The sequence below is a fragment of the Haliaeetus leucocephalus genome, unplaced genomic scaffold, assembly GCF_000737465.1.
Source record: "Haliaeetus leucocephalus isolate CR32 unplaced genomic scaffold, Haliaeetus_leucocephalus-4.0 Scaffold373, whole genome shotgun sequence".
Taxonomy (NCBI): domain Eukaryota; kingdom Metazoa; phylum Chordata; class Aves; order Accipitriformes; family Accipitridae; genus Haliaeetus; species Haliaeetus leucocephalus.
In genome coordinates, this window is record NW_010972809.1 from 4,686,507 (window position 1) to 4,701,308 (window position 14,802).

Below are 14,802 nucleotides of genomic sequence, written 5' to 3' on the forward strand. Positions count from 1 at the left end.
CTGGCCATGCTGTGCACATTGCGATTTCCCAGCCAAACTGAAAATCAGAAATTCACAAGCTGCATTTATAAGCTTTTGATACCTGACTGCAGGTGACATACTATGGTCCACAAGAACATATCTCAACGGGTTCAATCTATCTTTTAGCCTCGATGCCACAAACAGACATAGGAAAGGAGGCTGCGAGGCACGCGGGGCACGCCAGCCTGCCCATCACACACTCTCTCTGCTGACGTTCCCTTTGACAGTCCAAGACGGTAAACAGGAGAGACCTACTGTGCAAATCTGGTCAGCATTTTACTAAAGCATGGAGGTTGAGCATTCAAAAGAAAAGCTGCTAGATTGTGAATCGCCTACAGAATGTGGAAATCAAGAACTTTTACCCCCCTGAAAAAAAAAACCCCAAGAAAAAAAAGTACAAAAATTACTGTAAAAGTTGGGAAAATATTTCAGTATTAACTGTTTTCTGCACTTCCAAACAGTCCTAAATCTGTTTATACAGACCTATGAGAAATGCAACAATGCGCACCCTTGCTCTTTCATCTTGGAGACACTGTTTGTGGAAATACTGCTTCAAATAATAGGGTCAGTTTTCAGATATATTGAAAATCCATTACTTGGCATTACTTCCCGAGCATGTTACAGACAGATATCACATTCTTCAAACCTCTGAACCTTGAGTCTTAACATATGATGCTTCTCTATACCCAATTTCTTGTTCTGCTTTCTCAAAGCACTGTAAAGATGTTATTCCTGAAGAACATATGCTGTTAACTGTATTTTTTAAGGCCTCATCATGTAAACTCCAGGTTGCTTCAGTAGAAATGTCTTAATACCTACAACTTTGTTCAGGGAGCAAACCGAAGCATGTAAGACGTTAGCAATATCAAAGGTTTGTGAGGCTTAAGAACAGGGGGAAAAATCAGGAAGGAATAAGATGATATTATGAAATTGCCTGTTTCCTAGATGCCCACTAGACTGTTGGTTATATTTGCATTAGTAGGCAGAAATCCATAGATAGTGAGAACTGGGAGTCACTCTGGAGAAAAACAATGAGAGAAGAAAAAAAGCACAGAGGAAGAAAAAAATTAGAGAAACACCACTTGCCAAAAAAAAAAAAAAAAAAGGAACGTGCTATTCATTTATTTTTGAAAAGGCATGATAGAAGCCAGTCATAAGATACTGGAAAAACATTAATAATTAAAACCTGTTTTGTGCCAAGGCCATATCCCGCCTGGATGCCTGTGAAAACTTCCCACGAGCTCTGGGACGTGCCCCGATCTGCCTATGGTGCCCGCTCACTCTAGGATATGGCATCCCTCCGGCAAAGGCCCCAAGCAGGAGATCCCAACCTGCTTCATCACGGAATTTCAGAGTTTGCCCTGACAGTTCTCTTGCATATACAAATGACACACCAAGACAACCGAAAGCTTCAGAAAACCATAAACTGTTAAGACTGCAGGGCTTCTGAGCAAGCCTAACGACTAGCCTAATTTACGAGCGTAAGAGGGAAAATTGACCATTTCAACAGGGAAGCAGATCTGCATTTAAGCAGCCAAACAACAAAAACTGGCTTTCTTTCTACCACTGCAGCGATGGATTCCATGTACCTGAACAGGGATGGCAGCCAGCTCCTTCAGCAATCCTAGTAGCAAACCTTGCTGAAGAGGTACACAAGACAAACTGCCTTTCACAAGTCTGTCAAAAGCAAAATCATCCTGTACCAGAACAGCAATTCCTCTGGTATCTCCAGAAGTTACATCACTGTTCCAAGTTACAGTCTAGAATTCTAAGAAAAACAATGGAAAAAGCACATAATGAAAACACTATTTTGAAACATGCTAATGGACACATATACCTGGACATAACATACATAGTGTTCTAAAAGAAATATAAGATTTTATTGGCATAATAATACACTTTGTTTAAAAGAAAGAAAAAACACCAGGGGAAAACACAATTAAAAGTTCCATAAATGGTTATCACGAAAAAGGGTACTATCCCACCTCCCTAACAAATGCATGCAATACCCAAGACAAATTTAGCAAGTCTGCTGTGTATGCTACATGAAGATTTATTTGAAAATTATTAAATCTTCCCTGCAATAAAGTTTAGTATTTTCACGGTTCCTAATCTGCCTCTTAGCCACAAAAGCACTGCCCTTACACTGAAGAAGGCAATTCTCTTTTAAGATTCAAGGCATTAACTATTACAACGTACATACTTAGCTCTCTGCCTCTTGACAACTGAGAATTACAGGAACATTTTGGTAGATTAGGTATTTTGCTAATAAAAATTAGAGAGTGAAATATTTTAAAACACAATTAATACATACATCATTGTGTTTTCTTCATAGATCTGGGACAGAAATACCTCCTTCTGTAAGAAATCCTGAAGCAAGGATCAAGGTAAAATCTGTACATCTACTGCGTAAGAGACATGCACTCCTCTTCAAAAAGCACAGCGGCTAGAGATTCCTTCTAGGTAACAGAATAGCAAAACCACCACAGAAATTATATTTTAAGTGCCATTTCTAAACACTTCTTTCTTTTTCCTGGCTCCGTATTGTGTCTGCATTGCAACCTTGTAAGAACAAGCGCGCAGTCTCCCACCTGACTTAACGGAGCTCAGTAGTTAAAAACAATGCTGTTCAACATTAACTTAACCCTACTTCCCAGCCCCTGAAATTAGGCCAAAAATCAGAGGAAATCATGCGGTGTGCTCTGGATATTCCATGACTACCACCGCTGGCAGGGCGTAAGCCACATATTTCATAGGTAACTAGGAACACACACACAGTTGTTTTGTAGCGACGCTACACCACAGGCTCCTGCTGAACTGCTGCTTTTCTTCCCCACAGCTCCTTCCAAACCTTGCACGAGTTCAGCCCCGGCATTTATGAAGGGGACTTGGTGGGAACTCATCTTTTAAACACATGGGAATTCAGGGGGAAAAAAGTTCACGGGGTATTTAACATATGAACATGCACCCTCTACTCGCTGCTTCTGCTGGTAATCAGAGATGTCAAATCCAGTTTACCGCATTAACCAGATTCAGTTATATGAGTATCAACAAACTCTTAAGTCGAAGATGAAATTTTCAAGTACACAGACTTTTTCAACTTTGCCTAAACAAAAATCCTCCTTCCGCTTTTCACAACCTGTGGATCATTACAAAGACATTTCTCCTTCCGTCTGCCACCAAAGGTCATAAGGGAATCGCTAAGTCAGCATATTCTGCAAGCAGCCTCATTCTGAGAGACACTTCAAGGGCATTTAAAAAGCTTTTATATAAAAACAAACAGCACTGCCTCGCCTAATGAACTTGAGCTTCCCCACTTCCCCAAAAATGCGTCACCGAAGGCTCCAAACACATCTGCCGTAGGGGTGTATGCGTGTGTGTCCCTTCTTCTTAATGTAAATATTCTGAGTTACGATACATTTAAACAAGTGGAGGGAAAGACTGCACATCGCCCAGCTCATCTAATCTGGAAATTTAAAGTCCAGTTTATTCATCTGTTTTAACATAGCAAGGAAAATCTTACTTTTCCAACTAAGAGCCTGAGTTTCTCTCTCCATAATCTCATAAGCCATTACTGAACTAAAACGCTTACTACAGAAGCCCAACATACCAAAGAATGAATAAGTCTAGGAAATGTATACTGGTATAACTAGCTCTTTGAAAATGTGTAGCTCTAGGAAGTCTCCTCTACGTTTTCCAGCATAAATATTTACAGCAGTTGCAACTGGAAAACAAATTGTCTAACGGTAAGAAGAAACTCAAAATACATGCCATGAAACAGAGTAATTTCAGGATTAAAAACCAAAACAAAACAACATAACCCCCAAAACAGAGTCTTTTTCTAAGCTTCCCAAGTACATCAAGGCGGGCCACAGGGTAACTGTTTTGGTGATAACGACTGACTGTTGCTAGAAAAAAAAAAAAGTTTTTACTTCTTCAGCAATTTTGCAAAGTGTTGGGTCAAACAAACACTACCCCCTAACACGCAGACAACTGTGTGTTATTACAGAGCTCCCTGAGCAAGGTCCTGCACGCCTGTCCACCCTGCCAAGGACCGGGAACTCTTCCCACAGCCCAAGAACCCTCGCCTGGAGCAGCAGGTAAGTGTTTATCACACAAACCCTTTCAAGCACCGTAAGACAGGCACAATGCAAGTTTGAAGGCAACAGTACTATGCTGCAAGTTTCTTTGGCACCTTTTTTTATTAAACAAAATTCATTGCAAGAAGATATTTTTAAATGGTAACAATGCTCTTGGAAAGTTTATCGGGCTAGATAGAAGACTGTGCAGTTACACAGCCCACAACTGCAAAGTCTAGTGGACTGATGCCTTCAAAGATTGAAAATACTGACAGGGGCATCAACATAGAAACTTGCATAGTTTTAAAGCAGTAAATAGTCAATTCAGAAAAACGTGAGACCTTAAGCCTTCGCCTTTCTCCTAACAGCCATTTAAGATGCAGATGACCATAAACCTAGAGGAAGCTCTCTTAACCAAGGTTCTCCAGCCTATCCAGGATTTTGGTATTTACATGTTAACTTCTAATGGTTACATATTAGAAGCGGCTGTTGGGTTTTTTGTTTGTTTGTTTTTTCAAGTAAGTTCACGCACAGAGACACACACCCCCAATAAAACAGTTAACCTTACATAACTTACATATACACTCACAGCAACCCAAAATCTATTCTGAGATGCAAGGATTTAAACAAACAAACAAACAAAAAGTCATATTCTTCTAAATGCTCAGAAGAAAGCTGGACTCTTACAAAATGTAATTGTTCCTGGGCTCAGAAGACTGGACTCAGTTTCATCCCAGAGCCAACTGCCTGCTGTAATAGAAATGTTTGAAAGGGCAACTGCTGAAATCTTACTTTTTGTTTCTCTTTTCACAGCTATAATCTTTTTCATGACCTTCCTAATACACTGGAGTTCATGCTTCAGCAAATGCCAAATTCTGTAGCATTTCTTACTCCACGGTCAATTAGCAATAAAGAAGATACAAGATGTAAAGGTGAGGCAGAATTACAGTTCTGCACTGTTTCCAATTCACTGTATTCTGAAAGAAATCCAACTGGCTTAGACATAGCTTTCAAGCCCCAGTTCATTGCTGCTTTCTTCATTTCTGTATGAATTCCATCTTTTATAACCTTACCCTTCACCAATTTCTTCCAGCTCGAGCCCGATTCTAACTGCAATTATAATGATTTTATATTCCATAAAAAATACGTGTTGTTTTCTACCATCAAGAGAACAGAACTAAGCTCCTTCCTCCATTCTTTTTCTTTCATCAACATTCTTGTAGGTATTTCTTTGCAGTCCTGTTAGCTGGAATACCATTCTTTTATCCCTCTTCTTCATGTTATTTTAACTCCCTCTGAAAGCACCTATTTTTGCAACTGTCTGTATCCAGCAGACTCTCTTTGCATTATCCCCATTTTCTTTTCCTAATATTTAGCGTGCATATGCAGAAATCTATAAATACATATTCAAAGCTGACAGTGCCAGCTACAATCAAGTTTGGTTTTCTGGACCTCTTTTTAATTGCTTAAACCTCAGCCAAATTTCGTTCAGTCTGAATGAAAGTTCTATGCCAAATTTTAGAGGGAGTGTTTTATTTTATTTTTAATTAAGGTGTCGGCTGAGACCAGTTCAGTCTCCTGCTGGTTTACCAGGACACTAAAATTCTTTAAGTCACCCATGAAGTAACCTCCATCTCTTCCCAGTTTTGAAATTTGTCAATAGAAGGGGGGTTCTGGCGGGAAGAGCAAAGAAACCAGAAATAAGAAACACACCTTTTGTCATCCTTATGAAAATCTATACCCGTCTTTGGACAACTAAAGCAGCTCAAAAAGCCTGCTGCGTTTACACACGGCCAACAGAGATTTCCAACACGGTTTCGCAAGGAGTTCGAGCAAGAGGCTCGAGACAACCCTGCCTCTGCGCTGTCTCTCCCCACCTGCCACCGGCCCCTGCTCCAGTGGCCGTGGGGTGCACAGCACCGGGGAACCACCCCCCCAGCACGAAAATTACCACCCAGCCTGCGGTGCTAGCATAACTCGGTCTGGATGCCACTACTTCTTCCTCCTCCTCCTCCTCCCGCGGCAGTGGCTTAAACCGGTCTCGAAACCAACTGGGAACCGATGACATTAGAGATGTTCCTCTCTAGAGACTCCTCCTGCAGCGCGTATTCCCTCCTGGCTGCAGGGGCTTTCTCAGCAACAGCTCCCAACTCCGCGGCGTGACGATGAACGCTAACTGGTGGGAGCGATGCCTCTCCCCGCTCGCCAGCGCCTGGTCCACGCCGGCTGGGCCATCAAGGCTGCGCGGCGCACGCAGCGAAAGGGCCCGACACGTGGATGACTCATACGAGAAGCGTTTGTGGTTCAATACAGTGGAATTTCTTGGTTTTTTAGTTTGGTATTTTAAAAGCTAGGAAGTAACCTTTAAGAATACCTTTTAAATGTTAAGATTGTGAAGCGAAGCAGCAAGAAGCTGGAGAATGCCAAAAGCAAGGGTGTTTACGCAAACTAAGCCAGTGCGCAAAACGGGCTGTGCTCACTGCTTGGCTCTGTTTACTACCAGCTTCTTCATCATCTTTTCCGTTACTTAGCCTCCCAGCGTCTGCTTCGCAACACTAACAACTGGATCTTCTGAGCCCTTAGCAGCCGATGCAGTACTGGTATCTCCAATTTACAGGCAGAAAACAGAGGCATAGAGAGATTAAAAGATTTGCCAAAAGTGTTGGCTAATCTTGGATCTTCAGCTCAAGTCACCTAGACCTTGATTTTTTTTTTTAAATTTTTTTTTAAAGGTACTTAGCACTTTCGCAGTGTTTTGCATCCAAACTGTAGCCATAGTGGACTTACTGCAGTTGCAAAAACTTGGAATTTGTGCCTGGGCATCTCAGCTCAGGCAAAATGCAGCACACGCAGTTAGTAGCTGGCTGCAAAGGTTTGGTGTAACAGAATCACTCAGTCTCATGCAAGAAACTCAGTGGTAGAGGCAGGAATTAAACACAGTTGTGTCAAGGCAATACTGAACAGTGTTATCCACCCCACGATTCTTTCCCCTCTTGCAATCCACTCTCAACAGGCTTTTGTCCATCACTTGTGGCCACTGACATAAGCCCCAACCATCCTGTGCAGTAAATAGGACTCGACCCTGTTGAAAACACATGATCAAATTCAGGGACATGGAACAAGAAGACAGGAACAGGACAGGTGATGGGAAAGGGTGGCAAATTACACCCTTTAAATCCAGCCTTTCTTACACCGCATGAGTATTTTAGACAGTTTTTCACATGTAAATATAGACATTATTCACATTACAATAAAATTTAAGGACTGCAGTCAAGATGATCTCTAATGTGCAAGCGTCGTACCATTCACACTGTAAGAAACAGCCTAGAGGTCTTACACTCTAAACAAGTAAAACAAGAACAAAAAAAGAGAAACATCATCATTCTACATCCCAGATGAGAAATACGAGGCACAGAGAGAGTACTTCTGCGGTCTACAAGAGATCTGGTTTACTCATTGCATTACAAGTTGATCTGCTAGTCCTCCAGTGGATGATACACCAACAGAGCCATGCATTCTCTCTACGTTCATGAGGGAGGTCTGGGGTTCAAATTTGGTTTGTAGAAGAAATTATACAAAACGATCAGATATACAGAAACAAGAACTGCTGCCAAATCAAGGGATATTTCTATAACAAAGTCACCGAGTCAAATCTCCAACTTCTTGTTCCACCTGTGTCTCACACATGCTCCAGAAATTTAAGCAGGACACATACGCAGCATCTTTACAGATGTCCACAGGTACACCACACAGCATGGACCACCAGAGCTTCTGATGTACCAATACTGCATCAACAGCCCCTCAGAAACACCCTGAAGCGGAGCATTATTTTTGTCTCAGAAACAACACCAAGACCTCAAGTCAACTGTTGTGCTTGCACATTTCTTTTGAACCAAGCAAGCACAAGTTACAGAAGTGAGCCTTGAGAAAATCTCAGCGGTTTTAAGTAATTTGATGCAAATCATGAACTGAAGCACAGCACACCAATCGATTCTCAAGTTTTATAGACTACACGACCAAACACTAATAAGAAATATCAACCTGTCAGCTTTCAGTGTGGACGGGCCTATTTCAGGACTGAAAACACATTACAATTTTAAACCAATTCAAAGAGTCTTTGCTAAATCACACTTAAGACATGGTAGATGCCTAGCTCTTCTGGACATCGTAAGGCCCAGAATGTATCCAGCTTTCCAGCAAATTTAAGCACGCTTTTCAGATTACTGCAAAGCTATCAAGCTATTGAGCAAAGCTATTCATATTATACTTGCATTTCCTTATCAAATGCAAAGTGTTAAAAGATTTGGAGACAGCTGTTAAATTTTATGGGCCTGTCCGCCATTTGTTTCAAATAGAAATATTTGATTGAGAAGGGAAAAACAGAAACAGCAACAATTTGACTTAAAAATAACAGAAAGCTTATCCAGAAAGAGAAGAAGTTCAAAATATTTTTGTTACAGTTTTGTATTGGTGAATCAGAGCACTGTGCTAAACATTGTACACATAATAAATACGTTTTCATTTTAAACTTTACAACTGGGTACTTCTAAGTAAACAAAAACAGGAGTTGTTTTTCCTTCTGTATCCTCACAACCATCTGACAACAAACCAAGCCCACTCAGCCCTGCTAAAAGCACGATTCTCTAATGTTGTACTTCTGGGAATACATTACAGCTTCTATGAAATGTTTTGTTACACCTGTTTATCAACTGGCCATGCAAATATAGGGTGCAACTGCATGCAAAGCAGTCTTTTTCTTAGTTTTAGTGAGTTAAAACTTCATGCAACAAATAAAGTAAATTAAGAAAAGATGACCTCTGGATGTCTGAATAAGACAGATATTTTCCTCTTTTGCAGCACTCTTACTTTCTGGAGAGGGAGTGATGATGCTTTTGATTAGCAACACAACACACATCTTTAAGAGACTAAGACAACATCAGGAACACCTGCTTATAAACTCAGTTCCAGTCACACAGCTGACAGGCAACCGATGCCAGGCTTTTCCTAGGCATACCTTTGCCCTTTGCCTTTGAAACTACTAAGCCTTTTCCAGAACTTGCATGCATCTGATCCATATCCTTTTGAGACCTGCAAAACTGTAATTTCTCTCAAATTTTAGCCACTCACCCCTACTGCTGGGGATGACCACGACTGCTAAGTTAGCCAGGAGACTGACACTGTGCACAACTCCTCTTACCAAAGCAGTCCACTGGTGACCCTAACATTTTTCACCTAAGGATGTGTTTGCAGTGAGAAGGAGGGAAGGCTGATGTGACAAAACAACATCATGAAATGAGCACAGCACAGCAGATGCCTTATTGGTACCCTTCAGATACAACATGCTCATTCAGCCACAGCTGGGCATTAAAACCATGTCACTAACACATAGTCATGAAAACCAATGGCCAACTAATCTAATTTTTTTTTTTATTTGCAAAATAATGCTTCCCATATCCTGCCTTCTTGATACAGGTGGTTTTTTTTTTCCCTGCTGTAAAATCAGGTTAGCATAGCACTATATTGACTCATCTATAAACAAACAGCGAAAGCCAAGGGGGAGAGGACCTCAGCACACAAAAACACCCCACGAAAAATAAATTTGATCTTCACTGATCCCGATACTCCAGGGCCACTGCTAATCTGCCAAAGGCTGTCAGCTCTCTCAGAAGTATACAAAATGAGTAAAATCAAGCCATGTCACAAAAAGAAGAGCCTTAGGGTTTCCTGCCAAAATCTTAAATTTAGCTCTCTATATTAAACAATGCTACTTCATTTTCCCCGGACAATAAGGTGGCTTACAGTAAACACAGGCAATATTAAAACCTTCAAACTTATTCCTATGCTGTAGCAAACCTCAAACTAATGGGGAGTGTGGGGGGGTGTGTTTATGGTGGGTTTCTTTCTGTGTGTTTTTTGGGGAGGGGAAGGAGAGAGGGATTGTGTTGGGGTTTTTTTAGGGGAAAATACTTCAGGTTCTTGGACTTGGCTGTTTATTCTCCAGGCTGACTTGGACTGGAAGGGCAACCCAAGTAACTCATCTGATGCACAACAGGATAGAGAATGTCAAGGGTTGTTCAACAGCGATCTCTCAAAGAAGTTAAACATTGATGGGCACTGGACAAATCCAGTTAAAGCCGCTGGCAATTTGATTGCTATGGGGCAACGAGAGGAGTTGGGACAAGGGAGGGAGAAGCCAGGTAAGGCCATGGAGTGTTCTTTGTACATAGTACAAAAGGTGACAATCAGGTTTAGACAACTTAAAAATACCTTTTACTCTAAAAATACAGATTACTTAATCTTACATATTTGTCTCCCAAAAGTTATAAAACGTAAGAGTTTGCCGAGTTCCACCTTCAACCACAGACATTTATTCTTTCTGCAGATTCAGTTATCATTGGTACTAATTACCATGGATTAAACCACAGTGCTAAAACCCACATTTTTTAAAGTTTTAATGGTTAAGACTGCCAACTTAAGATGGGTCTAACTTTGCATACATAAAAATAAGCTGTCAGAAAACAGACCTGTGAAATCTTTCAGCCTCCTCAAGTTCCAGCAAAACCTGAGGGTTTAAGCAAATATTTTCTGCAATATTCTCAGAGACTGATAAAATGACTACAGAAACTGAAATCCAGTTTTCCTCATTATCTAGACTAAAAATGGAAATAGGGCATAACTAATGAGAAGTAAACTGATTTTTCAAATCACTTCACCTCTAATAACCCATGATAGTAGCAATATATGCTCACAACGTGTTGAAGTTTGTAGCACCTGTGTAGTTTTAGCAACCATTTAACCGTTCCAACATCACTTCAAATTATGGGCTCACTGTATACCTCTATTTCCCTTCTCCACATTTAACCCATCTTAATTCATGCAAGAACTCCATTAGTTGTGGAAAAATAGGAACTGATGAAAACTGCTATTACAGCGGGTGATAAAAGCTAAACGACTGGGGAAATTACGCAAGGAAAAAAAAGAGCAATTAATTTCTTACACAATTAAGAGTTTAATTAGATTATTTATTCTAAATGCATTTATTTAAGTGAATAGGAAGCTTTAAAATAGACTTAACTCCTATTAAGTTTCAAGCAATACAAGAGTAGGTATCAGAGTACTAAAATTAGATCACTCTCCTATTTGATCAGAAAATGTAAGCTCAGCTATGTCAGCAACTTGGTAAGCAGCAACATTAAAAATCAGGCTCTAATTTATTGCTTCACGTTCAGCAAGAAGGGGAAACGGCATCACCTAAATGTGAAATTCCCGATCTGTGATGGAGGTTTATGCATCACACCGAACAATGCTACTCAGCACTTCCTGAACAAAGACGCTGCAAAAATGTCTTCTCCAGCAGAGACTGTTAGTGGTAGTAGTGGTAATAGTCCACGAACATGAGGTCTTGGATACAGCTGTATGCGCTAGCACTTGAGAGCCTCTCAACTGCAAACTAACTGAAACACATGCGGATGTTTGTTGCGTTTTGGCATAAAAAGTTAAAACCGGAATCAAATGCTGTTCTTGCCCCTAAAACTTTATGTCGATGTTTGTGGTTTTGTAATCGCTTTTATTCTCTGAAGGGATGCTTCCATACTGCAACTGTAAAATTCACATTAAAAAAAAGCTGATGACAGCTACACGTGGGGGTGCAGGTGGAAGCATGTTCTCCCGAAAGCCGAGTATGAGGGCAGGGATGGGAGTGGGCTCTCCCTCAACATATACATCTGCTCGTTAACCGACCTGTGTTTTTCCCCTCATTTAATTCCTCCAGGGCCACTTCTACCAAGACAGTAACAAATAACCATGGGATCAGAATCCTGACATTCATCTGCCAGTCCTGGGCTCAGTTAAGTGCACTGGGATTTTGTTCAAGGAAATGCCTGGGCACGTAAGTTCGCCAGTTCGTGGAGCAGATCGCTTGCCTGCTTGCTCCTTTCCATAGCCAAGAAGCTACCATTTAGCTGCACGAAGGCGGGACAGCAAGGAGACCAAGGTCAAACCTAGCAATGCCCGAGGTAGCGTGGGTGACAGATGATAAACAGCGAGAAGGCATGCACGGGAGGAGAGTTTGATCCCCTCAAAAGCAAGCCAAACTGATTACTATTAAGAAAAACAACTACCGCCTGTCAGATCTCATGCTGCTTCTGCATTACACACATTTCCCACCTCCCTGTATATTTCAACTGTAAATTCCCTGGTAAGGAAACTACGTCTTCCTTTGCATTTTCAAAGTTCATGCTAGTTACTGCTGTACGCTGGAGGATATCAAGAATGCTGTCAAGCACACAGACTGCAGGCATAAGAACAGATTCCACTTATTTCTCTCAAAATTAGAGCTGTCTCACAGACAACTCCTAAAACTTGCTTGCAAACTATTTTCGGATCAAAATAGACTTCTTAAATGTGTATTCCTTTAACCTCGTAACTGGAACTGCAACCGAGTTTTTCACAGCTTTTCTTTGTCAGCTGAGAGCTACATACCTCTCAGATTTCTGGGATGTATCTGCTTTGTCCGAGGCATTTTCCTCTGATCTCATACACCACTTTCTCCTCTCAGAAATGGGAAGTACAGCAAGCAGAGAGATGACAGCTCCATAAACTTGTCGAAGGGGTCAGTTAATCCGAATGCTAAAAAAAGAGAAAGAAAAGTTATGAGACATATGCATTAATAAGGAAAACAAAGGTATCTATCTGCTCCCTTTGATTCTCAAACAGCTACGGAAATCAGCGATGAGCAAGAAAAATTTCTGTACCTATCCTTTTACGGACTGAAATGTTCCAGCACCTTAAGAAAACTACATGAGGGTGAAACTCCTTTTAGAATTACTCAGGAAGCATGAGAAAACTAAGACACTTTTCCACATTTGTCAGCTGTTTTCTAGCCAGAAAACGTCTTCCAGCAACTCGTGTCCTATGCAAATAAATCCAGAAAACTAAACAAAATTTGACATCGGGCTTTAAGATACAGATCTTCATCTCAGGGTGGGGGGAGAGCAGAGCGGAGGGCAAACGCACACTGCATCAGCAATAATCCACCCTATTTGTGACATCAGCTACCTCCAAGTTCCTTACATGGAGCGTGCACGTCTAGAAGAACTCCCCATGGGATATTTCTGCCGAAAAATCAGCATACAGCAGAGAATCACAGTGGCTCTTGACCCACCTGCAAGCTGTTGCACAGCAAGTTTTTGCCCTGGCGTGGTCCTACGTGGCTGCAGCAGCCCCTGCACTTGCAGGAGGCTGCAGCCAGCAAAGCCCCGGTACAGATAAACCCCATGGACCGGGGAATTCTTTTAATAGCCTAACACACCGATTCGCTGCTAAGTTGGCACAAACTTACATTTGCATCCCCAAATCTACATCCTTCTCAAAATTAACAAAACTTTCTTTTCAAATATTCTTATGATTTGCTTCCAGTTTAAGGAGCATTTTGTTTAGTTTCTGAAATCCTCCAGGATGTGAAATCTCCCACAGAACTATTGCAAACCACTTACGCACAAGAACTTAAAAAAGAAAATGATGGGTGTAGTTCCACTCTTCCAGCTAAACAAAATAAAAAATTAACCACTTCTCACTTTTTTTTTTAATAGTAATACTACCTCATGTTTAGCAAACTAGGAATAAATTTTAAAAATTTATATAAACTTCAGAATGGCCCCTAATATGGACAAGTTGATTAAGGATAGCTACTCCAAGGAGGAAGTACGGAGAATTTTTAGCATTTGTTGTAAGTATTAATTTAGGGGGTTTGTTTTTAAGACAACCATGGTTTTGTAAAAATGGAATTCACACCCACTTAAAATAGACTACTTGCAACCACCCCTTCAGTCTACAGACTGTTGAGGAATATAATCATTAATTTTTAATGTTTCTTTTGTCTGTTGCTGCATAAAAGGACCCAAACAGGAGAAGAAACTGACTGCAACTGACATAAAAGGAGGCTGGAAAATGTTATTCTGACTAATGGTTCTTCACTAGGGTATTACTGCACGGTATAGGAAAAACAAGGAAAAATCCAAAACACAGCACACAGCCTGTCAAGTTGTTCACTCCTACTACTTTATCCGCAAGGATAACAGAAAGATTCAGAAATGAAATAAAGCCCTTACGCTAACAGGTCCGTTTTCCTGGTCTCGGACCCAAACCGGAGATGCAGAGAAGTGGCTGGACTGCTTGAAGCAACAAGCACCCCCTGAAGCCCAGTCCCACTTTACTCTGGGTGCTGCTGGGCTGGGGTTTTTAAAGGTTATTATAAACGCCGTCACTTCTTTATGCAAGTTATGTGGAGCAAGAGTTTGAAATCCCCCGGCTATCCGTAAATCCCAGGCACCTCCCGAAGCTCCCCTGCAGCACAAATGACATCTTATTTACGCCTTAAAACCACCGATTTCCCCCGCTCACCGGCAGGACTCGTCCTTTCGGGGGAAGAGATGGCCGTGCGAAAGCCACGGCGGAGAAACACCGTGCAGGACCCACGCGAAAAGTCATTCCCTCCTTAAATTTGAACAAAAAGGGAGAGGGAGAAGCGGGCCTTTGCCAACGCAGCGGTCACATCCACCGCCACCACCCCCCCCCCCAAAATAAAATGCAGATTAGGGAGCGGGGCTGGGAAGCAGCCGCCAGCCCCGGAGAGCCGTCGGTATGTGCGGGCAGGGTTGCAAAGGGAAGGGAGAGAGGGGAGGAAAAGGAAAAAAAAAAAAAA

At 41.4% G+C, this 14,802-nt stretch overlaps 1 protein-coding gene across 2 annotated transcripts in view; it reads right to left on the reverse strand.

The window, feature by feature from the left end:
- The window catches only part of HIVEP1 (human immunodeficiency virus type I enhancer binding protein 1), a 119,532-nt gene extending 104,917 nt beyond the window's left edge, over positions 1-14,615 (reverse strand). Inside the window, exons 1-2 of one of the 2 annotated variants that reach the window (XM_010573216.1) lie at positions 14,502-14,615; positions 12,582-12,728 (exon numbers count right to left, since the gene is read on the reverse strand). In XM_010573216.1, the coding sequence (XP_010571518.1) occupies positions 12,582-12,621 (40 nt within the window). In that variant the 5' untranslated portion in view covers positions 12,622-12,728; positions 14,502-14,615. Of the gene's footprint in view, positions 1-12,581; positions 12,729-14,209; positions 14,478-14,501 lie in introns of those variants that run through there. The other variant, XM_010573215.1, reaches the window with a different exon arrangement.
- Between the last annotated feature and the right edge of the window lie 187 nt (positions 14,616-14,802).